The sequence below is a fragment of the Sus scrofa genome, chromosome 6 (assembly GCF_054392235.1).
Source record: "Sus scrofa isolate SSC_HxYL_T2T_F1_AM1 chromosome 6, Sscrofa_HxYL_maternal_Yorkshire_Landrace_v2.0, whole genome shotgun sequence".
In the NCBI taxonomy this organism is placed as follows: Eukaryota; Metazoa; Chordata; class Mammalia; order Artiodactyla; family Suidae; genus Sus; species Sus scrofa.
In genome coordinates this window covers 63,456,858-63,482,198 of record NC_139388.1, presented here as the reverse complement: position 1 = coordinate 63,482,198, position 25,341 = coordinate 63,456,858, and the positions used below count along the sequence as shown (strand labels likewise).

The window sequence follows — 25,341 nt, the reverse complement described above, 5'->3', positions numbered from 1 at the left end:
TTCTCCCCCTGTCCCCACCCTGAGCTAAGTTCTTCCCAAACAAATTATCTTTTCTCTATGTTTGGTCGGAATCCATGAATAAAATGAGACTTCATTCATGAATGCTTTTACCTTTATTTCTCTTGACGTACTTGGGATACAGACATTTCATCCACAGCAAAGTTAAGTGATGTGCATATGTTTTATATAAGCTAGAGGCACAAGCACAGTTAAAATAACATCCAGCCCAGCAATTGACATCACTGACAAAGCTCACAGGAAGCTCACCATCAGCTTGAAGATCCCCGACTTTACTGGAGAATGAGTAACCCCAGGATTCAGAAAATAAAATCATGAGAAGAAGGTCTGTTATTTTTTGGATTTCCGCAGTCACTCTCAGTAGTCAGTTGTGGGTTGTTTTCCTTCGTGTCTTTCAGCAGCTTCTGGACTTGAGCATCAGATTCATCTATCTTCAATCTAAGGGATAAAATGGGGGGAAACGTTTTATTATTTCAAGGGGATTCGTTCCAAACACCCAAGCGCCTGCATGCTTTAGGAATGTGCAGAGCGAGGGTCGTCTTTGTTGATTGTTGCATGCTGCAGCTAGAGTCCCGTATTGATTTGATAGGGAAAAAAGATACTATTAGGTTGACATCAAAATGGTATACAGCCACCGTATAGTTTCAGATGCATGGATGATCTTGGTTGATTATCATATCATACTCGGCACTGGGGATGGAGTTGCTGAATGCATCTGTGATGCAGCTCTAATCCCTTCCTAACTCCATAACTCACTTTGATATCTTCTACTTGGTGGACCCAGGTAGAAGTCCTTGAGCCAGGTCAGTGGGATTAGCTTTTTATCCCCCTTGGTTACAAGATACCAGATAACTACCACCCTGTATCTGACCTGTGATGAGAGCACTCTCCTCTTTTGAGTCACCTTTTGGCAGCCAAATTCAGTCACATGTATGTGGTTAGGGAGAGGGAATCATTAAAGCAAAGATATGAAAAAGTATGAAAACAGGAGACCAGGGATATTGACTGCCATGTTTCTTACTGGCATTATAGTTCTGGCTTGGCTGCCATGTTTCTTACTGGCATTATAGTTCTGGCTTGGCTGCCATGTTTCTTACTGGCATTATAGTTCTGGCTTGGCTGCCACGTTTCTTACTGGCATTATAGTTCTGCCTTGGCTGCCATGTTAGTCCATCTCTGTCTTATTTGGGGTTCACAATACATCCATGCAACAAGCCTTCTGTTACAGGATGCGTAAGTGCTGGAGATCTGATGTACAGCATGGCGATTGCGGTTGCTACTCCTGTGTTATGTACTTGATATTTGCTAAGGGAGTAGATCTTCAGTGTTCTCACCACAGAGTAACTCTGTGAGGTGATGGATGCGTTAATCCCCTTGATTGTGGTGGTCATTTCACAATATCTCAGTGCATTACATCACATACCTTAAATATATGCTATTTTAAAATTTAAATTAGGAGTTCCCGTCATTGCTCAGTGGTTAACGAATCCGACTGGGAACCATGAGGTTGCAGGTTGGATCCTGGCCTCGCTCAGTGGGTTAAGGATCTGGCGTTGCTGTGAACTGTGGTGTAGGTCTCAGATAAAGCTTGGATCCCACATTGTTGTGGCTCTGGAGTAGGCTGGCGGCTACAGCTCCGATTAGACCCCTAGCCTGGGAACCTCCATATGCCTCAAGAGTGGCCCTAGAAAAGGCAAAAAGACAAAAAAGAAATTATATCTCAGTAAAGCTGGAAGAACTCCCCCACCCCTGAACTCAGTACAATCTTAAGCCGGCTTCTGCAGATACCTTGTCAGCCATCAGTGTAACTTTGGCTAAAATAAGGGCCAGGTAGCTTGAACATAATATAAACATGACCCTTTAAGGTCAAACATAAGTTTGTTTATGGTTGTCAGGGGTTGGTCATAAAAGCAAAAATAGTCCCCATACTAGATCTATATCTGGTCAAAAATGTTGAAGGAGTTCCCTTTGTGGCTCTGTGGTTAATGAACCCGACTTGTATCCATGAGGACGCAGGTTCGATTCTTGGCCTTGCTCAGTGGGTTAAGGATCCAGCATTGCCATAAGCTTTGGTGTAGGTCGAAGATGCAGCTCAGATCCCACATTGCTGTGGCCGTGGCTGTGGTGTGGGCCAGCAGCAACAGCTCCAATTGGACCCCCAGCCTGGGAAGCTCCATCTGCCGCAGGTGCAGCCCTAAAAAAAATGTTGAAGGAATCAGAAATGGGGTGTAAACTGCCAGTCTAGAAGATAGAGATGTGTTGCTCTAAGAATGAGGTGTGATGATGTGTTTTGGTCTCAAGTGAGAGGAAATGACTGTAGTTAACTTAAAAGGGCTTGTCAGAAGGTTGTAGGGTAGCTGATAGAATCAAGGAGCTAAAAACCTCCTTCTAAAAGGGCACGTCCAGGGCATTTGTGCCTTTTAGGACCTCTGATTCAGGGGAGTGCCCCACCTCGAATCACTCGTCTTGACAGTCCATGACTGGCAAAGAATGTCTGATTGGCTGGTCCAAGCGTACAGCTCCAGTGTTTTCTTTATGGGAGCTTTCCATCCTGATTGAAATTCACCAATATTGTCTGAAGTGACAAAGCTAAAGGAGCTAGGAATAAGTACTTTAGGGAACACATATTCCTTCTTTCAACTAGTGAGGCACCTTGGGGCCTGAGATTCACGTTAAGTGTGTATTCAGTGTTTCTTCCACATAATGATGACCATGTTAAGCCGACAACTGTCTACGTTGCATCTGAGGATTTAAAAAAGTCCCCACATTGGAGGAAGAGCTTTATGGTTCTTTGTGGCCAAAGTAGCACGTGAGCAATAGAGCTCAGCGACCGCTTGCTCCAGTGTGCGACTGGTGAGAGCATCTCCAGTCACAGGTGACTCTCATTAGGTAATAGACTTATTCCAGAGGACATGCTTCTCAGGCTGACCCTGACCCACTAAAACTCTGGAATCCATACATCCTGCAAACAAACCCTTTCCCAAAGCACTGGGTAATAGTTGCCATTCAGTTTCCCTAATGAGATGATAGCTGGAAGCCATAAATCTCCCTCATTTGGGTAAGTCCTAAATCTAGCATCTTGGTTTCACATTGCGTTTTGTCTCATCTTTTTTTTTTTTTTTTTTTTTTGCTATTTCTTGGGCCACTCCCGCGGCATATGGAGATTCCCAGGCGAGGGGTCTAATCGGAGCTGTGGCCACCGGCCTACACCGGAGCCACAGCAACGCATGATCCGAGCCGCGTCTGCAACCTGCACCACAGCTCACGGCAATGCCGGATCGTCAACCCACTGAGCAAGTGCAGGGACTGAACCCGCAACCTCATGGTTCCTAGTCGGATTCGTTAACCACTGTACCACGACGGGAACTCCTGGTCTCATCCTTTGACTCATCTTACCTGCCAAAGCAACAGAAGGAACCTATAGATGAATTACCTCATGACCAGACATCAGTAGATGAAAGTCGAATGTTAGTGCTGGATGCCAACAGCAAATTCCTGTAGTTTGTGCTCCCCTAAAACCTATGATTCTGGAGAAAACCCTGTGGGGAGTGGGAGGAGGAGCGTACCTGAGTGTCTTCAGGGGGCATCTCTGATGTTTCAAGGCATCACACAGCATCTTTACCCCGTTATACCCCAAGGAATTCTGGCCCGGGTCCAGAGTCATGAGGTTCTGGTTGCTTCTAAGGGCAGATGAGAGGTCTGCGCAACAGAATGGAGAGAGGGCACATCCCCACCACCTGTGGATGGAACACAGAAGTTAAGTCATTCCGCCAGTGCTTATGGATACCAGCTTTCATGCCAGGCACACTGCTTAGGGGTTGGGGTCCAGCCAGGAACAACAGAAGAGCTCACCCAGTAACAGAAAACAGACGGAGAGAGTGTGGGTTATGAAGGACAGGGGTAGAGAGAGCAGTTGGGCGAGCTCCCCACAGTGGGTGAGGAAGACTTGAGGGGTGAAGAGGAGCTTCCCCAAGTAGAGAAATAGTTTGTACAGAGGCCCCGAGGTTGCATGATTATCGCGTGAAACAGTATGGGGCAGGTTTTGGTTACCTGCAAGAGGGCAGCAGGATTTCAGAAGCGAGTGGACATGAGGAATAGAATGGAAAGGGAATAAAAGAGGACACAAAGGATTTCGTCCTGAGCGAATGATTTTTTTGAGCTGCAGAAGGAGCAGCTGCAGAGGGAAAAAGCAATTCAATTTGGGATGGACATGTAAACTCTGCCTCTCCAAATTCCAATGGGTTGGATGTTGAAGTTGTTCCAATGAAGTTGGATGTTGGATCAATACAGTTCAGAGGAGAACGCTTTCTTCCGTCTGGCACTGGTGGATGGGCGGAAGACACATCCTTGCTTGCTGTACACATGGTCAAAGGATCTGTGTATATGTATATACTCACGTGTACACACACATACATGTACACAGACACGTGTGAGAAGGCGATAAGGTATGTATTTAACTCCAGGATGTGGAAGAGGTCAAACCTGCTATCAAGTGGTTGGCATCCTTCATGGCACCTTGTGGGATAACATGCTACGTCGCTATCCTCATCAACTTTTTGGATGGATGAAACGAACTCTTCTCTAGAATGTATCCCTGGGATCATACTGCCGGGAAGTTACAGCTGATCATTTCGATGGAAGTCGTCCTCCACAGCAGGGGTACAGGTGATGAAGAGAGCCCCTCCTCACCCGGTAACAATTTCACTCTCCTGCGAACGGGTTCCTACGGTGAGTCGTAACCACCGGTGGTTCCCCACCTGCGCGGCTGAGGATGTGCTCACATGACATCCTCGTCAGGGAAAGTTGCAGTCGTGCTGGGGCTTTAATGATACCGTTGTCTGGGTCTGTCTTCTGGAGAGTCTGCCTCAAGGGATCTGGCGTGCAGCCTGGGTGTTGGAATTTTCCAAGCTCCAGGCATATCTACTAAGCAACAGAGATTGAGTATTACAATTCCACTTCATCCTCTTGTACTGGAGAGGCCAGAAAACAGGTCGGTTATCTTTTGAAGGTCTTTCACAGGTAGGGTTCCAGATGCAAGTACATCGAACTGATGGTACCTAACTCACATGGCGTGAGACAGAGTTGAGCTGAGGCCATGCATCTGTTCTGGACACAGTGTTTTCTGGTACAATGTCCAGTTCATACCTCTCAGCAGGTTGGGAGTTAGGGCAGCAGCGGATGCTTCTTGATTCTTGAAGTCATTGCATCCTTAATTTTTTTCACTGGTAGCCTGTGGATAACCCAGACTGGAGCTATTCCTTTAACCATCCTGGTGAATTTTCTCCCTTAGCTTTATGGTACAATTGACAAATAAAAGTTGTGTGCGTTTAAGATGTCCAACATGATGATTTAATTTATGTATATATTGTGAACTAATTACCACAATCATGGTAATTAACATCCATCACTTCACGTTGTTACTGTTTCATGTGTGGTGAGAACACTTAGGATCTACTCTCAGCAAATTTTCTTTATTTTTTATTATTGATAGGTGGAAGCTGTGGGAGTGTTTCTTTAATCTTTATTTAGATCTAATTGACATATGACATCATCTAAGTTTAAGGTATGCAACATGTTGCTTTAATACATTTCTGTTTTGCAAAATGATGAGCACCATAGCATTAGCTAACCTTTCCATCCTGACACATAGTTACCATTTCTTTTTTTGTGGTGAGAATATTTAAGATCTATCCTTTTTCTTGGGGGGGGGCATCTTTTTAGGGCTGCACCTGCAGCATATGGAGGTTCCCAGGCTAGGGGTCACATTGGAGCTGCAGCTGCTGGCCTACACCACAGCCACAGCAACACCAGATCTGAGCCACATCTGCAACCTACACCACAGCTCACGTCAACACCACATCCGTAACCCACCGAGTGAGGTCAGGGACGGAACTCTCATCCTCACTGATACTCCTTGGGTTGGTTAACCACTGCACCACAACGGGAACTCCTAAGAGCTATTCTTAGTAGCAACTTTCAAGAATATAACATGGTTTTCTGAGCTGTAATTACCATGCTGTACATGAGCTCCCCCGAAGTTTTAAGTTAGACCTGGAAGTTTGGGCCACCATCTCCCCCTCAGCACTTGGCCACAACCATTCTATTCTCTTTTGTTTCTATGAGTGTTGCTTTTAGATTCATTTAAGTGATATCATAACAGTCATTGTCTCTTTGACTTATTTCACTTAGCATAATGCCCTCAAGTTTCCTCCATGTGTTGCGAATGGAAGGATTTCCGTATTTCTCCTGCCTGAGTCATAGTCTTCTGTGTGTGTGTGTATGTGTGTGTGTGTGTATGTGTGTGTGTGTGTGTGTGTGTGTGTGTGTGTGTATCTCACATCTTTATCCATTCATTTCTTCCTAGACACTCAGGTCGCTTTCCTATCTTGGCTGTGGTGAATAACGCTGCTGTGAACATGGGAGTGCAGCTGCCTCTTGGAGGTCTTGTTTTCATTTGCTTTGGATGTATACCCATAGTGGGAATCTCCATACTGGTTTCCATACAGCTGTTCCAACTGACAATCCCACCAATAAGGTACTAGGATTCTTCTTTCTTCCTATCCTCACCAACACTTGTTTTTCTCTTAGGTTTTTGATGTGAGCCACCCTAAAAGGTGTGAAGTGGTGTTGCTATCTCAGCCTGGTTCTGATTTCCATTTCCCTGGTGATTGGTGATGCTGAACACCTTTGCATGTACCTGTTGGTCTGTCTTGTGCAGAAAAAAGTTTCCTCAGGTCCTCTTCTTCCCCTTCTCCTCCTCCTCCTTCTCCCTCATCTTCTCCTTCCCCTTTTCTTCTTCTTGCTATTCAGTTGTATGGATTTCTCACATATTTTAGGTGTTAACTTCTTAGCAGATACATAGTTTGCAAATATTATCTCCCATTCTTGAGGTTGCTTTTTCACTTTGATTGTTTCCTTTGGTACGTAGAAGCTTTTTAATTTGATAAAGTCTCATTTGTTTGCTTTGGCTTTTGTTGCCTGTGCTTTTTGGGATCCTATCCAAAAAATCATTGCCAAGACCAATGTCAAGCTTTTGCCTTGTTTTCTTCTAGGAGCTCTATGGCTTCAGGTCTCATGTTTAAGCCTTTGATCCATTGAGTTAATGTTTATGGATGGTGTGAGGGCTCAGTTTCGTTCTTTTGCATGTAGAGATGTGGTTTTCCCAACACTCTTTGTTGAGAAGACTCTGAGTGTCTTGATGTCCTTGTCAAAGATTAGTTGACTACGTATGTGTGGGTTCATTCCTGGGCTCATCATTCTGTTCCACTGGTCTTTGTATCTGTTTTATGCCAGTGCCATGCTGTTTTGATTACTAGAGTTTTGTAATAACTTGAAATCAGGAAGCATGATGCCCCCAGCTTTGTTGTTCTTTGTCAGGGTTGATTTGACTATTTGATGTCTTCTGCAGTTCACTGTGAATTTTGGGATTAAATTTGTGTGTGTGTGTGTGTGTGAAAAATGCTATCCTAGTGGCCATTGAATATTTTATTGAGTATTTTAAAATACTCAGTTGAATTCTTTCCAGTTCTTTGTACCAGAGCTGGAGAGGGTTTGCTACATTAGTAGTTCATTTCGGATACAGAGTGAAGTTCAAAAAGCCATAACTTACCATAGACTCCTTAGGTTACACAGCAGTTTCTTCACAGCCTCACACAGGAACTTCAGTCCAACAATTCCTATGTGATTCAGTCCCAGATCCAAGTGTGTAAGGTTTGAATTTTGTTGGACAAGCGTTGAAAGGTGACTGCAGCCATCACCAGTTATGTTGAAACACCATAGCCTGGAAATCAATCACATGAAGGAAAGACTCCCCCTGCCCCTGCCCGTCTGATGAGATGCACCCAAAACATGATCATCCACCTCAAGCCCTAAGTTTTAGCTAAGCTTGAACGCAGTGAAGGCAAGGAAATTAAATTATGGGTGGTCTGCATACAGAATAACACCTCTCCCCCCAAAGATGTCTGCATTCGAATCCCTGGACTCTGTGACTATGTAACACTATATATAAGGGGGAGTGTGCACGTGTGATTTAGTAGGATCTGGATGTGAGGAGATTGGGCCCAGTATCATCACAAGGATCCTTATAAGAAGGAGCCAAGAAAGATAGGGAAGCAACCTAAATGTCCATTGACAGATGAATGGATTAAGAAGATGTGGTACATATATACAGTGGAATACTACTCAGCCATAAAAAAGAATCAAATGCCTTTTGCAGCAACATAGATGCAACTAAGAGATTCTCATCCTAACTGAAGATAAGTCAGACAGAGAAAGACAAATAGCATATGATATCTCTCACATGTGGGATCTAAAATTTGGCACAAGTGAAACTATCTACAGAATAGAAGCAGACATAGAGAACAGATTCGTGGTTGCCAACAGGGCGGGAGTGGGAAGGAATGGGAGTTTGGGATTAGCAGATGCAAACTATTACATTTAGAATGGATAAGTGATGAGGTCTTACTGGACAGCATGGATTGAGTTCAGTCTCTTGGCATAGAACATGATTGAAGATATGAGAAAAAGAATATGTATGCATATATATGTATGTATATATATACACACACAATACATATAATTCCACCTAAGTCATTTTGCTGTACTGTAGAAATTGACACAACACTATAAATCAACTGTAACAACAACAAAAAAACTGAATTGAATCTCTGGATAGAAACAATCAGTGCAGCCCCATTCCTTACTTAAGAAAAAGTCTTATAATTTTAGTATAAACAGGAGTTCCCGTCGTGGCGCAGTGGTAACAAATCCGACTAGGAACCATGAGGTTGTGGGTTCAATCCCTGGCCTTGCTCAGTGGGTTAAGGATGCAGCGTTGCGGTGAGCTGTGGTGTAGGTCGCAGATGTGGCTCGGATCCCACGTTGCTGTGACTCTGGTGTAGGCCGGTGGCTACAGCTCCGATTAGACCCCCTAGCCTGGGAACCTCCATATGCCGCGGGAGCGGCCCAAGAAATGGCAAAAAGACCAAAAAAAATTTTTTTTAGTATAAACAGGAGGATTATATTAAGCTTGTTGGCAAATAACTCCACCTACCCGCAGTTGCAGGTAGGGTTTATGTAATACAGTTCTGAGGACCCGCGTTATAAAGATAGACTATTGGCACCACTTCTTGTAATTCTTTTTCATCACCTTCTCCCCAGATCTGACCATCAGCATCATACTTGGGGTGTTCAGAGGCATTATTAAATGCTCACACTTGTCCTCCTTGAGTCCAGTATGTGTACACACACACACACACACACACACACACACAGAGAGTCAGCATGGACTTACACCAGGGTTTGTAGTTGACATTCGGGGTAACTCAGATCCTCACACAGAAGTTTCACCCCACGATCTCCAAGAGCGTTTTTGGCCAAGCACAGGTGGGTCAGCCGCTGTTTGACAGTCAGAGCAGAAGACAGCTCCTTGCAAGAGGCTTCTGTCAGTTGACAGTTTTCCAGCTTGTAGAGGCGCCGCACACATGGGAAGATGGTGAGAATCTTTCTAGAAGCAGACATTCTTGGCTGTCTTCCAAGCCTAGGGTCCTCAGCCACCCACCCCTCGCGTCCGTTCCCCACTCTCTCCCAGCTGTGTGCCAGCGATCGTGATCATACAGGAACAGGAGAGAGGGAAGGATGAGGTGCTGGACCAAAAAGGGGAACCAAAAATGGGAACCAGGCGTCTCCATCTCTAGGAGGTTCCATGCTGGCTGCCCAGCAAAGCCAGCTGTGGATGTTGCTCTTCGCTGCAGGGCCCTAGATGTACAGCAGAGAGGCTGCAGTGGGGAGAGGAGGACTGACGACAGCCTCTGTAGGCAGCACTTCGGGTGTCCCAGGGTCACGTACCGCCGCTTGGCCACCTCATCCAGGACCTCGTTTGCTGTGAGGTTCAAGCGTGTGAGGGACTGGTTGATGTGGAGGCAGCAGGAGAGATCAGCCCATTGCCGCCTGGTGGCCGCACAAGATGCCAGCCTGCGAGAGAAATGGTAGCAGGTCATTCGTGAGACCCCAATGCCAGACACAGAATTGCCTCCAGTTTCCTCTCCCACTGCATTGTGTCAGCCCTGGTCTCCATTGTCTGGGGAGGCGACTGCAAAAGCTGGTTCCTGGGCTGGCTGCATCCACGTGATCTAGAAATGTCCGTCATCAGAAACTCTGGGTGCAGAGCCCAGCAGTCCGTTTGAAGTCACCTGGAAGATGTGTCAGATTCTTGGGCCATATATATGCATAATTTGATTCAGAAGATTTGGGTGAGACCCAAGAATTTGGGTTTTAGGAAGTTCCCGGGTGCTGCTGCTGCTGCTGCTGCTGGTCTGGAGACCACACGTCAAGAACTATGTATGTGGCACAACACTGAAAATAAAATATACGTGAATAAAAAATTTAAGAAGAACTACTCATTTATAAATCCAGTCAAGCACATGGTGCAGCATGGCACCCACCTTTTATTCCTAGAGACACACATTCTTTCCGTGAGCAAACAAAACGTCTCCGGAACATGGCTATCATCGAGGCCTTTGGGAGAGGCTTCTGCAGAGGTCCTGCTTCTGCGACTTACTGTGAGCCTCATGAAACCTCATTTCTGTCATTACACAGATAAAGGTAATTGTTTTTTTAATTGATAATTCTCACGAAGTGCCAGGCGGAATAATGTGCCACAGAACTAATCAGCACTACAATCAGCCAAAACCCCTCCCTTTGAGTCTAAACTATAGTAAAGGAACCAACGTAAACTAGGGAATTGGGCGAGTTCCCGTTGTGGCGCAGTGGTCAATGAATCCGACCAGGAATCATGAGGTTGCGGGTTCGATCCCTGGCCTCGCTCAGTGGGTTGAGGATCCGGCATTGCCGTGAGCTGTGGTGTAGGTTGCAGACTCGGCTCGGATCCCGCATTGCTGTGGCTCTGGCGTAGGCTGGCGGCTACAGCTCCAATTAGACCCCTAGCCTAGGAATCTCCATGTGCTGCAGGAGTGGCCCAAGAAATGGCAAAAAGACCAAAAACAAAAACAAAAACAAAAAAACACCTAGGGAATTAGACCACCAAGTGGAAGGCCAGTTGCTTCCAGTAAGATAAGCAGAACTTAGGCGGAGTCTCCTCTTTCCATTCTGGGTGTCCTTTTAGTCACTGAGAATGAAATTAGGGACCACAGTCTTCAAGTCACCCAGTTTTTCCTCCAGACGAATCCTTGCAGGAAGAAGAAAGGCAGGTCAATAGTAATAATAACACTATGGCTGCAGCCACTGTCGAACGCATGTCTCTTTGGACCTGGTGTCATTGCATCCTCAGAGCCTTGTGACGTGTGCATCCTTCCGTTCTGCCGATGGGGAGGAGCCCACGGTCCTATCACTAGAGGTAGAGGCGTCCCTGGAGACCGAGGTCCCCTTAGACTCTGTGCCCGTTATTGCTCAGGTGTGGTCGGGTGGGGCGCAGTGGCGCTCGGGGTGATCGCCAGAGTGACCACGAGGAGAGCTGCCCATGGGGCGAGCATCAGACCCGGAGACTGCACGTAGAGGGGAGACGTGATGCTCCTGCAGGGTCTTTGCCTGGAAAGGTGAGTCCGGTGGCTGCTCTTCTCATCAGGACGCAGGAGGAACATGACCCATCAACGAATGATCTCCGATAGGGGATGGAATCCAGGTTCCGGGTGTTTCTTCGGACTCGGGGATGTTATGTGTGGTTGCCCAGGTTGTCCAGTGATCAGTGCAAGTGGAGACTAAACTTCAGCTCATTTCTATTCTGGGATCTATGTCTTAGGTGGCAGTGCATCCAGTCAAAACGAGGGATCCGCCCCCCGACCCCCCCCAAATTCACACAGATTTGTGGTACAGGCTTGTGGCAGCTTTGTTCACATGCCGAGGGTTTTCAGTGACAGTGAGATAGAAATACCTCAGATATTGCAGGTTACATTTCGGGTGTCTCAAGACCTCACACAGTGGGGGGAGCATATCATCCTGGTCATTGCCTTGAAGGGTCAGATGTGTCAGGGTCTGCTGACCCCCAAAAGCAATGCACAAGTTCCAATAGGCATCCACTGGGGACATGTTTTTGAGGCTAGGGAGAAAAAATAGAAGTGACCTGCCCTACCCACACAGAGAACAAAGAGCTGCGATGTGTTCAAATGTTAGAAACGACCTTTTTATATTTTTCCCCTTTGGGGTATTATTGGCAAATGAAAGTGTGTGTATTTAAGGCATGACTTCATATTTTGACATACCGTCCCCTGTGAAATCACGACCACAAGCAAGCTGGCTACCACCTCCTCACCTCACACAGCTACCACTTCCTTTTCTTTTGTGGTGAGAACACTTTAGCTTAATTCTTTTTTTTTGTCTTTTTTGTCTCTTTTGTCTTTTTGTTGTTGTTGTTGCTATTTCTTGGGCCGCTCCCGCGGCATATGGAGGTTCCCAGGCTAGGGGTTGAATCGGAGCTGTAGCCACCAGCCTACGCCAGAGCCACAGCAACGCGGGATCCGAGCCGCGTCTGCAACCTACACCACAGCTCACGGCAACGCCGGATCGTTAACCCACTGAGCAAGGGCAGGCACCGAACCCGCAACCTCATGGTTCCTAGTCGGATTCGTTAACCACTGTGCCACGACGGGAACTCCCTTTAGCTTAATTCTTAACAAATTTCAGGCATACGGTGCAGTATTTTTAACTATCCTTATATTGGTTTCTTTCTTTCTTTCTTTTTTTTTGCCTTTGCTAGGGCTGCCCCTGCGGCATACAGAGGTTCCCAGGCTAGGGGTCCAGTCGGAGCTGTAGCCTCCAGCCTATGCCAGAGCTACAGCAACGCGAGATATGAGCCACGTCTGCGACCTACACCACAGCTCAGGGCAACGCCGGGTCCTTAACCCACTGAGCAAGGCCAGGGATCAAACCCACAACCTCATGGTTCCTAGTCGGATTTGTTAGCCACTGAGCCACAACGGGAACTCCAACTGTCATCACATTGTGTCCATCGTCTTGCATGGCTGAACCTTCCTGCTGCTTGACTAACGTCTCATTTTGCAGTCGATTAGAAGCTCCAGTTTCTTTAGTCGTCTCCAACTCTTGAAAAAGGGAAGTCAGTCAGAAGCAGCCACATGTACGTGTGTATATACACACACCCGTACAGTCAAACAAAAGCATTTCTGTGGCTTTTGGAGAAAGATGAGCAAAGGCAGTCTCTTTCTTCCCGGAAATGTTAGCAGTGGGCACATCGCAGGGAAGCCACGTCCTTGATGTCAAATTGAAATTATAGTGCAGCCAGCACCGTTCAGCTGTACAGTCAGAGGCAGGCGTGACTGAGGGTCTGGTCTCAGGCGCATCTTGGCACCGCCGAGAACTTGAACCTTCTTTGAGCTGTACCAGACCCAAGGCCACCACCTGCCAGCTGCAGCCTTGTGGTCTAAAGGTCTCCCCTTGTAACTCAGCTGTCATTTCAGACCCCAGTCAGTCCTGCTCCATGAGCACCCTTACTTGCTGCCGGCGCCAGTTATCATTCTTGATAAATAACGCATGTAACTAAGAGAAATCTAAAGCCTCCCTAATTTTGTTGTGGGGCAGAACACAATTCAAGAGCTTCTCGAGTCTGTGTCTCCTGGGCTGCGTTCCTCATCAAGTTTTTCATTCCAATCAGGCCGACCTTGTGGCTCCCATCCTGCCGGAGACTTTGACTCTTGGGCTTGGAACTAGGGGTGCACGGCCAGCATAACTCTAAGTAGGCAAGACTCCTCATTTCCCTTCGCCGAGAAAGGAAAATGCCAGAGGGGGTACCAGCAGCTTGGGCAGGTCTCACTGAATGCAGAGCTAAGTTAGCTGACGCGCTCGCGCTCGTGTGGACTCTGCGTCCCCAAGCCTGCTCCTGCCCCACCTGCCCAGAGGAAGTGCACAGGGTGTTCCCGGAGCACTGGCTGCACAAACCAACCTCAGGTCCAGGGAGGCTCTCCATTGCTGTCTTACGGGGACACTGTGTGAAAAGCTTGGTCATGCCCGGGGGGTGTAAATCCAGGGACTAGGAGTTTCCCTCTTGGCGCAGCGGAAGTGAATCTGACCAGGAACCATGAGGTCATGAGGTTGCGGGTTCGATCCCTGGCCTTGCTCAGTGGGTTAAGGATCCGGCGTTGCCTTGAGCTGCGGTGTAGGTTGCAGACACGGTTTGGATCCTGCATTGCTGTGGCTGTGGTGTAGACCGGCGGCTGCAGCTCCGGTTAGACCCCCTAGCCTGGCAACCAACACATGCTGCGGGTGAGGCCCTAGAAGAGACAAAAAAGACAAAAAAGACAAAAAAAAAAAAAAAAAATCCAGGGATTACCTTCTACTTACATCACCTTCTGGAGACTCGAGGTAGCAGAGGCTACTTTTTCACAAAGAATCCTCACTGCTGAGAAACTGAGGAAGCTCTAACTGATGTCCAAAAAGAGCAGATTCCTGTCTGTGTCAAACACGGAACAAAGGTCCATCCAGAAAGGAAGCAAAGGGTCATTCAGAGACCTGCAAGAAAGAGCAAAAGGAGGGAACTGACCCAAAACTGCTGGAGAGGAAAGTAATATTTGTCTGCCACTGGGAACGTGTTTGGGGTTTCTCTGGGCCCACAGCCCTACGAAGTAAGTAAAAGCTGGGTGCTTTAATCGTTTAGCACCCCTATCAGATAACTCACCATCCCAGACATTCCTGGAGAACGAATGTCAACTTTTTGCACATTAATTCAGCAGAGGCTTAGCACAAGTCAAAATTGTAAGCACGTCATTGATAAGAGATGGCGAGCCATGCACATCACTGATAAAAACTGGGAGTGACATACACACCGGGAGAGGATATTTGACTATCTGATGGCATAGCCACAGACGTGACACTCAGGCTACTTTACACCCGGGTTTGCCGGCCTAAAATGATGCACACAGAAATGTGAGAAAGTCCCGTCTCTACGTACTTCGGCGTCATGTGCCCAGATTTCTCCAAGAACTTTTGTTCTGGTGCTTCTGGGTGGAAGGATTATTGTGGGGGACACTGTTTCTTTGTGTATTTCAACACTGCTTCGGTTTTCTGTGTATGTGTGGGATCTTGGCAGTCATCAGTATTTCAGCTTTCAGGGAGGTGGGGGGGACACTTGAAAACAGTGTGTCTGAAAGTCCACCCTGCCTCTGACCCTTTGGAGATGGGTCACTCAGTTACTCTGTCTTCTGAGGAACCCTGGTCCTCCTGCGGGCAGGCCCCTTACGGGAGACCGTGTTGGGGGGATACTCTTATCAGGGCCCTAAATGCAAGGCGAACCACGTTGGAGCCCGTGTGGATAGCTTCCTAATTCAGAACAGCCTGGACAAGACGTGAACTGCCTCTCAAGGCGAGAAGCTTCGTGAGGAGCCCTGGCCACGTCAGCATTTCTCCGCACAGTCGGCATTCCGTGATTCAGTTTAGGAGAAGAAAAAAGCAAGCGCCCAGAATTCAGACTTTTTCTCAGCTCTTGTGCTGCCGACTGTTTTAAGACTAGTTGTACTTTGGGTTGTATTCGTGGAGCCTTCCCTTCGAAAGACACATTCACAGTCGATGGCCTCATTGCACGTCTTCAGGCAAGATGAGGAGGAAGGGCTGGGGCCAGCCCAGAATTTGGGACTTTGCAGAGAGCATGGCTTCTGTGCTCAGGAGGAAGAAAGTAAACGCAGGCACCGCGTTAGTGTTAGAAGCTGTCGAGGCAGGCTGACACCTCCCTCAGGACTCAGCTGCCAGAGAAAGTGAGTCAGTCAGAGCATCTGGCCGTCTTATGCGGTTATAGCCCAGCATGGCTGCGGGCCTGCTAGGATGGGCAGAGCAGCAGGGAGGGTGGCAAAAAGCCTTCGCGGAAAGGAGCTTGTGTTACGATCGGAACCGCCGTAATCGCGCCTCCAGAGGCATCATGGCCTTTCCCTTCTCAGGCAGGAGCGGCAGGAACCAGGCAACCCAACTGTGGCTGATGAAGTGCCCCTTAACACCCGCATCCTCGTCCTAACCTGGCCAAGGTTAGAAAGAAACAAAAGTATTTTCTAAGCAATGAGGTCCTGCTGTTACAGCACAGGGAACTATATCCAGTCTCTTGGGATAGAACAGAGTGGAAGATAAAATGAGAAAAAGAATGTGTGTGTGCACACACACACACACACACACACACACACACACACACACTGGGTCACTGTTCTGTGCAGCAGAAAGTGGCACAACATTGTATCGTTTTTGTTTTTTTTTTTTTTTTTTTTAGCTATTTCTTTGGGCCGCTCCCGCGGCATATGGAAGTTTCCAGGCTAGGGGTTGAATTGGAGCTGTAGCCACCGGCCTACGCCAGAGCCACAGCAACGCGGGATCCGAGCCGCGTCTGCAACCTACACCACAGCTCACGGCAACGCCAGATTGTTAACCCACTGAGCAAGGGCAGGGACCGAACCCGCAACCTCATGGTTCCTAGTCGGATTCGTTAACCACTGTGCCATGACGGGAACTCCAGCACAACATTGTAAATCAACTCTAATAAAAATTAAAAAAAATGAAAATCTTTAAAAAAGAAACGAAAACGGAGTCTTGACCTGGAATCCTGGATGGAGGGGAGGAGGTTATTGGTGCCATTTCTTTTTCAGTCAAAGCCTGTCTTAAATAATCCTCCTGCAGAGGAAAGATTTAGAAAGACCCGCAGGCAGGCCTGGCCAAACATTTGGGTGAGAGAAGAAAAAAAAAATCAGGATACGGATAAAGGGATAAGGTCTGTGATGGCTGGTTATCCGCAGGGTGGAGATCAGCACGCTCGCAGAGCTTCCGGGGGTAACTGAGGGATGGCTCTTGACGAAGTGGTGAGGGCCCGTCAGGGGAGTACGCGCAGGATGCTCTTCCACCAGGCGGGGAGCCGGGGCGCTTCCTTCTGGCCCAGTGAACACACCCGAGGACTTCGGGTGAGAACTCAGGAGGGAGGAGGAGGGGCGTTACCGAGATAAGTATCCCCTCCCGTTGCTGTTGCTGGGGGATGGCGCTGTTGGGTTGTGACCCAGGGCTTCATAAGCCAAGAGCCTTGAGTGCGGGTCCTGGTCAAACATTGTTTTTGGAAGCTGCTCTCCTCATGTTTTTTTTTTTTTCCACCTCAGTTAATTTTTTTTCAAAAGTATTCTTGGTTTACAGGGTTGTGCCAGTTTCTTCTGTACGGCAAAGTGGCCCAGTCTCTCTCTCTCTCTCTCATACACACACACACACATTCTTTTCCTCGTACTGTCTTCTGTCAGGTTCTGTCACAATGATTGGATATAGTTTCCTGTGCTGTACAGCAGGCGCTCACTGCTTATCCATTCCAAATATAATTGTTCACATCTGCTCACCCCAAAGTCCCTAATATCTTCATCTTAACATGAAAGGTGACATATGGAGTTCCCGTCGTGGCTCAGTGGTGAAAGAATCTGACTAGGAACCATGAGATTGCGGGTTCGATCCCTGGCCTGGCTCAGTGGGTTAAGAATCCAGTGTTGCCGTGAGCTGGGGTGTAGGTTGCAGACGTGGCTTGGATCCCGTGTTGCTGTGGCTCTGGCGTAGGCGGGTGGCTACAGTTCTGATTAGACTCCTAGCCTGGAACCTCCATATACCGCGGGTGCAGCCCTGGAAAAGACAAAAGAAAAATAGAGGTCTCCAAGATACATTATGATAAAAATGTCAAAAATAAAAAAAATAAATAAAGGTGACCTATTTCCAGGAGTCATGAGGTTAGAAACAGTATCAGGAAACTGTATGAGCTCAGCTGATGTTTCTCGGGCCTCAGTGAAGAATAACAAAGACTCATAACTGACCAGGGTCCCCTCATCCTCGAAGTCTCCCGGGTGAGGTTCCTGGGAGCAGAATCTCTGTGGCCGTGGGTGAAGTGTAGCTTTCAGAAACTTCATGGATTCAGCCTCGGGCCGCACATCTTTAGCAGTCGTGCCAAAACGGGATGCCACTTCGTGCATCTCCCCACGTCTACCCTACCAATACTATGCAGACTGAAAGAGGTCGAGAGATAGACCAAAGTGGTTCAGCTAAAGCTCCAGGGAAGCAAGTCTCAACACAAGGTCTGGTTCCAAGGCCCCGTTCCTCATTCCAGCATCATACTTCTGCCTTGCATGTTAAGTTGGACAAAAGGCTGCCTACTGACCATAAGCAAGAAGGAACGGGGTACCCCGACCTCTTCTTAATGGACCGTGGAGGGAGGCGGACGATGGGAGAGCTCGTAGAGTAAAAAATGTGTCCTTAACCTCTCAGCTTGAGTGCTTGACTTCTGCATGGAGTCGTTCTCCAGGAATATCCTCTTGCCGACCTGCAGGGAAATCTTCCACAGGTCCTGACAGTGCTTGAGGCAGAACGAAGCCTCCACCATTTCAAACGCACTGGTCAGGTGAACAGCAATCTCCGGGACGTGGGCCATGGCGTCCTTCACCAGCTGCTCCTCCTGCGATTCGTGAAGACAGTGCAGCATCTCCTTTGTGTCCATCATCGAGGAGAAAGGTCCGTTCCCATCGGACTCGGACCTGCACTTGAGTAATTCCCGCCTGACCGCCCCCGACACTCGGCAGCCGAAAGTGGTCTCCAGCTCCCGGGCTCTCTCTTCGTTCAGGAGGCCGAACAAGAAGGACCCCACGCGGGTCAGGTCGGGGTTCTTTCGTCTCTCCTCCTTGGACAGCAGCTTCTGCACGTCCCCAATGTCCCATGTGCAGCCCCCTGCCTCGCCTCTTGCCGCCGCCTCCTCCTCCTCCTCCTCCTCCTCCTCCTCCTCCTCCTCCTCCTCCTCCTCCTCCTCCTCCTCCTCCTCCTCCGTCTCCAGGACTTAGACCATGGCCGCGAGCAACTGCTGGACGCTGAGGTGGACGAAAGAGTAGCAGCCCCCACAGTCGCCGTTCTTCTGGAGAATCTGCTTGTCCAGGAAAGGACAGAGGGCTGACGGCGTGAGCCCGAGCCTCCCGAGGTCGTCCCCGTCGAACACAGACGTCTGTGTCCACGCGCCCTCGGCGGCCAGGAGACACGCGGCCCTCAGCGCAGCCTGGAGGCGCGGATGGGGGCAGGCGCCGGGAGCCGGGGCGAACTGGCTGCAGAGGAAGCGCAGGAACAGCGACGTGGTGGTCTGGCAGGTCGAGGCGGGGTCCTCGCCGCCCTCCATCTGCGCCTTCAGACAGGTGCAGACAATCCGGCACACGGCGGGGGCAGAGCCCAGCCGGAACAGCGCCGCGTTGCCCTTCATCAGGGCGAAAGCTCGCAGGGCCTGCCTCTCCTCCCCGAAGTGCTCCAGGAAGTAGGCCTTCTTGTCCGGCTCCAGGAAGCCCTCGATCTCCACGAAGAGCGGCTGTTCCGCCAGGAGCCGCAGCTCTCGCAGGGCCCCCGGGCGCGTGGTGATCACCAGCGTGGCCCTGGGCAGCATCTTCCTCCTCAGCAGACTCCCCAGGAGGACGGCCACCGGCTTCGGCTGCTTCCAGTCGCCACACAGGTCACGGACGAGGGCCCCCGAGGGCACCCGCAGCTCCTCGAAGCCGTCGACGACGAGCAGGATCTCCTGGGCTCGGGCCGGGAGCTGCGGAACGGCCTCCCGCGCACCCGGCTGGGCCGCGGCGATCAGCTCTGCAAACGTGCACGTCCCCCTGTGGCTGAGGTCCTTGCAGCTGAGATAGAAGGCGGAGTGGACGGCCTGGGCCAGGCCGTCCTGGGTCCAGTCCAGCATCAGCTTCTTTGCCACTGTGGTTTTCCCGACGCCAGCAGGACCGTGCAGGACCACGGTGTGAGGAAACGGCCCTGTGGGCACTTGAGGATTGCAGAATGGGACCAGGGCCTCATATCTCCGTGTGAAAATGTGGACGTGTTCACTGGCTCCAGGCCGTGAATTCTGCCAGATTTGCCAGGACTTCTTTTTCAGTGCATTTCTGTATTTTTCTTGTTCACCTTCAGTGATATGAGGTGGGGGATAGACGGGGTACAGTTGGTTATTCATTAGGAAACAATACGTGCTGTTAAGTAGAAAGAGAGAAAAGGGGAAGTGAGATTTATGAAGAACTTCCTGATACCAAACTCGCTCCTGGTCGATCAGGTACAGACCTAGCTTTTCTCCTTCCAAACCTTCTTTTGCTTCTCCTGGGTGTGCAACATCTTCTTCCTGTATTTTTGTCAGCTCTGCAAAATACAAATTCTTATTTTTTGCTTTGTATTTATTTCAGTTTATTTTTGTTAGAGTCTATTTGGTTTACAGTGTTTTGTCCGTCGCTGCTGTGCAGCTTAGGGACCTATCATACATATTTACACATGTGCTTTTTCTCATACTATCTCCCATCTTGTTTTATTCTAAGAGATTAACGTGAACTTGACACAAGACAGGTGTACTTCTTGTGTTGTGTGTGTGTGTCTTTTTAGGGCTGCTCCAGTGGTATGTATACGTTTCCACGCCAGGGGTTGAATCGGAGCTGCAGCTGCTGGCCTATGCCACGGCCACAGCAGTGTCAGCTCCGAGCTGTGTCTGTGACCTACACCATAGCTCAGGGCAACGCTGGATCCTTGACCCCTGGAGCGAGGCCTGGGGTTGAACCTGTGTCCTCGTGGATGCTCGTCAGATTCATTTCCATTGAGCCACGAAAGGAACTCCAGGTGTACTTCTTTTATCAGAAATAGGACAGTAAAGCAGACTCAAGGAGTCCAGAATCTAATCTGAGTTCCTTGTCCACATTGTGTGCTGGGACGTGCAGTAGTCGGGTTTCTAGATGTGCATGGAGCAGATGACGCCCTGAGCCGGGTTGCACGCCTCTCGCCTGTAGAATCATGACAAGAAACACTTGCCCTGTGCAAACTCAATGCAATTTATCGAAACGAGAGTCTCTTTTTTTCACCAGCCTAAACAGGAAACACCTTCACTGTAAGAGCCCCCTGTCATTCTAGCTGCTCAGGCATTAAGCAAGTGGAGGCGTGCCACCTGCCTGGAACACCAGGCAGCTCCTAACCCAAGATACTTGGAAATATGTCTACACAAAGACTTGCACAGACGTGTTCGTGCAGCATTATTCTAGACGGTATAAAAGAGAAGTAATTCAAACATCCATTCACTGACGAATGGGCGACCCAAAGATGGTATATCCATACAATCCAGCATATCGTGTATCCACACAATAACATGGAATATTATTCAGCAGTGGAAGGAATGGATTCCTGATACCTGCAGCAGCAGGACTGAACCTCCAAAACATTATGGTAAATAAGAGAGACAGAAAAGGCTGCCAAAATCAGAAAAGGCAGATCTAGGAGTTCCCATTGTGGCTTAGTGGTTAACGAATCCGACTAGGAACCATGAGGTTGCAGGTTCGGTCCCTGCCCTTGCTCAGTGGGTTAACAATCTGGCGTTGCCGTGAGCTGTGGTGTAGGTTGCAGACGCAGCTTGGATCCCGCGTTGCTGTGGCTCTGGCATAGGTCAGTGGCTACAGCTCCGATTCAACCCCTAGCCTGGGAACCTCCATATGCCATGGGAGCGGTCCAAGAAATAGCAAAAAGACAAAAAAAAAAAAAAAAAAAAAAAAAAAAAAAAAAAAAAAAAAGGCAGATCTAGAGAGACAAAGAGTAAATTAATGGGGTGTTCCCATCATGGCTCAGTGGTTAATGAACCCGACTAGTATCCATGAGGATGTGGGTTCGATCCCTGGCCTCACTCAATGGGTTAAGGATCCAGCGTTGCTGTGAGCTGTGGTGGAGGTCGCAGATGCGGCTCGGATCCTGCGTTGTTGTGGCAAAGGCCAGTGGCTAAAGCTCCAATTCAACCCCTAGCCTGGGAACTTCTGTACGTTATGGGTGTGGCCCTGAAAAGACCCCCCCCCCACCCCAAAAAAGTAAATTAATGGTTGCCTGAAACTGGAGGACAGGCCAGGGAGCACCTGCCTATGGACACAAGGGGTCTTTTGTGGGGGGCGGGGTGTGGAAATGTTGCAAAGCTGGGCAGTGGGGATGGTTGCACAGCTGTGTATGTTTAGTAAAAATTACCAGTGGTTATACCTAAAATAAGTAAAATGTATGATGTATCAGTTATACTTCAGTAAAGCCATTAAAGGGATGGAAGATAGTATGAGAAAAAGAATGTATACGTATGTGTGACCGGGTCCGTGTTCTCCACAGCAGACAATGGCACCCCACTGTACATCAGCTGCCCTTTACTAAAAAATTTAAAAAATAGGAGTTCCCGTCGTGGCGCAGCAGAAGGGAATCTGACTAGGAACCGTGAGGTGGCGGGTTCGATCCCTGGCCTCCCTCCATGGGTTAAGGATCCGGCGTTGCCGTGAGCTGTGATGTAGGTGGTAGATGGGCTCGGGTCTGGTGTTGCTGTGGCTGTGGTGGAGGCTGGTGGTTACAGCTCCAATTGGACCCCTTGCCTGGGAACCTCCCTGTGCCCCAAGTGCAGCCCTAAAAAGACAAAAGACAAAAAATAAATAAATAAAAAAATTCCACCAAGCCGACTTGACCTCAGCGACTCTCGAGGCAAATCGCCCTCCTGGACCAGGTCTCTTCTCCTCATCTGTGGGCTGATGCGGTCAGAGGTGCCGGAGCATCTGAAACTGCAAAACCCCAGAGAAACTCCAGACGGCACCCTGCTGAGTCTCTGTGAATGTGTTCTCTCCCATGTTTTCTCCCTTTTTTTTTTTCCTACTGTGGGAAGAACACGGGAGAGGGGGAGACGTTCTCTGGGAGCCGGTCGGGGGTCGTGAACAGCGGAGAGGACGAGGTTGGAGAGAGCGCGTGGAGAGGGTGGCCTGGCGGGGTCCGTTTCATTTGGTTTCCTCCACCCGGGACATTCCAAGACCGGCCTGGCTCGTCCTCTTCTTCTCGATGCGGCTGGGTGTCTTCCAGGCTCTCACACTTGGTTCCTGCATCCGTGTAATCCCTGCAGAACGGAGGGGACGTGATGGTCCCGCCACTGTGCTAAGTATTAAAGCTTCTGTTCGGGAGTGAGTGGGATTTCAAGATGCCTCAAGCTCAACAAGAGAGTCACGGTATTTAAGCCTAGATTACAAGAGAAGGATGTTGATGACGCACCGGAGGTAAAATTCAAGCGTCCCGTCTTGATCTCCTTGCCTTTTCTGGCAAGTGCAATCCTGTGTCATTCAGACCTCGGGTGAGAGAAGTGGGTACCTGCAGACAATGGCTTTTCCCCAAGGAGGAATTCCTTGGTTTCTGACGAGGTGGATGAAGTTACTTAGTCCTGGGAAGGAACCCAGGGACGGGGTGGAGTCCGAATGGGAGAAGAAAAATTGCAAGCTCGACACTGCGGAGTGAGGAAGTGAGTGTGGGACTGGCAGAAACATATCCAGGAGGCAACGAGAAGGCAGCCTATGGGGTTCTGAGAAATGCTGGTCTGGAGACTTCCTCTGGGAAATCTTTGGCTTCTAAGTAGCTGGTGGGAAGCCAAGTGGATCAGCCAGGACGCGTTTAGGGAGCGAAAAACGGCCAGCCGGCTGTTCCTTTTGGAGAGTGAGCAGGAGAATAGGGGCTCCGAAAGAACCGAGGGAAAACCGTCACAAGAGTTAAGGTTTTAAGCCAAGAACACTCTGGTGGTCGTCCACATAGAACAGCTAATAGAACAGCAACGCTGGCAGGTATTCTGCCTCAAAGCATTGCTGAATGTCGAACCTCACAGTTCAACGACCTAATGCTGGGCATCTGGGTGGGGCATTGTGGGACGTTTAACGTATGGGTGTATCACTGGAAGTGGCCAGAACCTGGGGGTTTAGGTCTGAACGGTGGCATCTTCACTTTTCAAACCGTCCCCTCAGCTACGATTGCCTTGAACCCAGCTCATTTTAAATGATATGGTAATGTCAAGAAAAGAAAATGTTGAAAATCACAAATTCAGAAATCCGCTTGTCCAGGATTAGCAAACTTCTCCTCCAAAGGACCTCACCCTGCCCCCCTGCAAAGGACCCAATCATCCGTATTTTCTGTCTCGTGGACCATGCAGTCTGCTGCATCCACTCCTCTCTGCCCTTGTGGGGCAAAGGCAGTCATAGGTAATATATGAGCCAGCAAGGATGCTGTGTGCCGATAAAACTTTGATCACATATAGTGTAATTCAAATTTCCTATGATTTTCTTGGGCTACAAAATATTCTTTTGATTTTTCCCCCCAACTGTTTAAAAACCTAAGCACCGTTCTGAGCTTGTAGGGGGTCTGTGCTTCGAAAGCTGTGGTGGGGTGGGCTGAATGGGATTTGTGAGCCACGGCTTTACCGACCCTCGCTTTATAAAGCCCGTCTCGCTTGTCCAGAGTCCAAAGGAAAGCTCACTCTCTCCCCCACGTCGGTTTGTGTTTACGGATTTCCAGTGTGAGCACTGCTTCATTGCGGCTTTCGACATCTCACTGCTGCCCAGCTGGATGACAGCAACGATGAGGTCTCTACGTTTCTAGCGCTCGGCACCGTATCTTTTCTAATCGAAACAAGTCTCTGAATCCCAGAATCTCCCATGAAAAAAAAAAAAAGGGTTGTGAATGGGTTTCTTACCTCGTGATGGAGGCTTATTTTCCTGCAGTGACTTCAAAGCTGTTTCTGAAAAAGGAGGAGAAGGAAGAAATTGGCACTTGTTTGGAGACATACTATGTGAAGCAAAGAAACATTTGAAATGGGCATTGAAAACAAAACAGAGGGCATATCATCATTTAAGGTCGCAGAGGACGCGTGAGACGGGATCACGGATACGTTTCAGAAACAGCCTCAAACAGGAGAAGGGTTCTGTGGGGAGGTGGCCAGGGTGGGAAGACAGTGCTTGGAAGGAGCCAGAATAACCGGAGTCTGATAACTAGGAAAGACTCCACCGGATTTTCTGAAGGTCTAGCCTTTGTGTTCAGGACAGGCAGCTTCTCCAAAGCTGCATGTTATTTTGGCATTTCTTTTTTTTTTTTTAAAGATTTAAATTAAAAAATTTTAAAGTATAGTTGATTTACAACATTGTGCCAATTTCTGCTATATAGCAAAGTGATACAGTCATATATATATATATATATATATATATTCATACATACATAAATATGTGTTCAGTCATATATGAGAAAAAAGATTACATATGTATACGTATATATATATATCTATCTTTTCCTCCTATTTTCATCACATTCTATCCCAAGAGACTGGATGCAGTTCCCTGTGCTGGACAGCAGGACATCCTTGCTTATCATTCTCAGTGTCATCGTTTGCATCCCTCACCCCCACTCCCCGTCCATCCCTCCCCCTTCCTCTCAGCAACCACTTCGAAAACCACGGAGACTCCTGCTTCTTTCCCCAGAGACCCAGTGTGGACTCGCTTCTGCTCACCCCCGAGCGCACCCTTGGCCTCTCAGACAGATCCGTCCGGTCCATCT

At 48.6% G+C, this 25,341-nt stretch overlaps 2 protein-coding genes across 16 annotated transcripts in view; one reads left to right on the top strand and one right to left on the bottom strand.

Annotated features, from left to right (window-relative positions):
* GP6 (glycoprotein VI platelet) overlaps positions 1-25,341 on the top strand; it is a 242,993-nt gene that overhangs the window by 25,705 nt on the left and 191,947 nt on the right. The gene's annotated exons all lie outside the window — the stretch shown is intronic.
* Positions 203-25,339, bottom strand: LOC100737181 (NACHT, LRR and PYD domains-containing protein 2). Its single transcript, XM_084959108.1, is given in 14 exon segments — positions 203-456; positions 3,585-3,755; positions 7,628-7,798; positions 9,311-9,480; positions 9,816-9,990; positions 11,906-12,070; positions 14,326-14,493; positions 18,234-19,905; positions 20,059-20,133; positions 22,450-22,541; positions 22,640-22,873; positions 23,122-23,254; positions 24,488-24,532; positions 25,285-25,339. Coding segments are annotated over 14 exon segments (3,465 nt in total). The 3' UTR covers positions 203-317.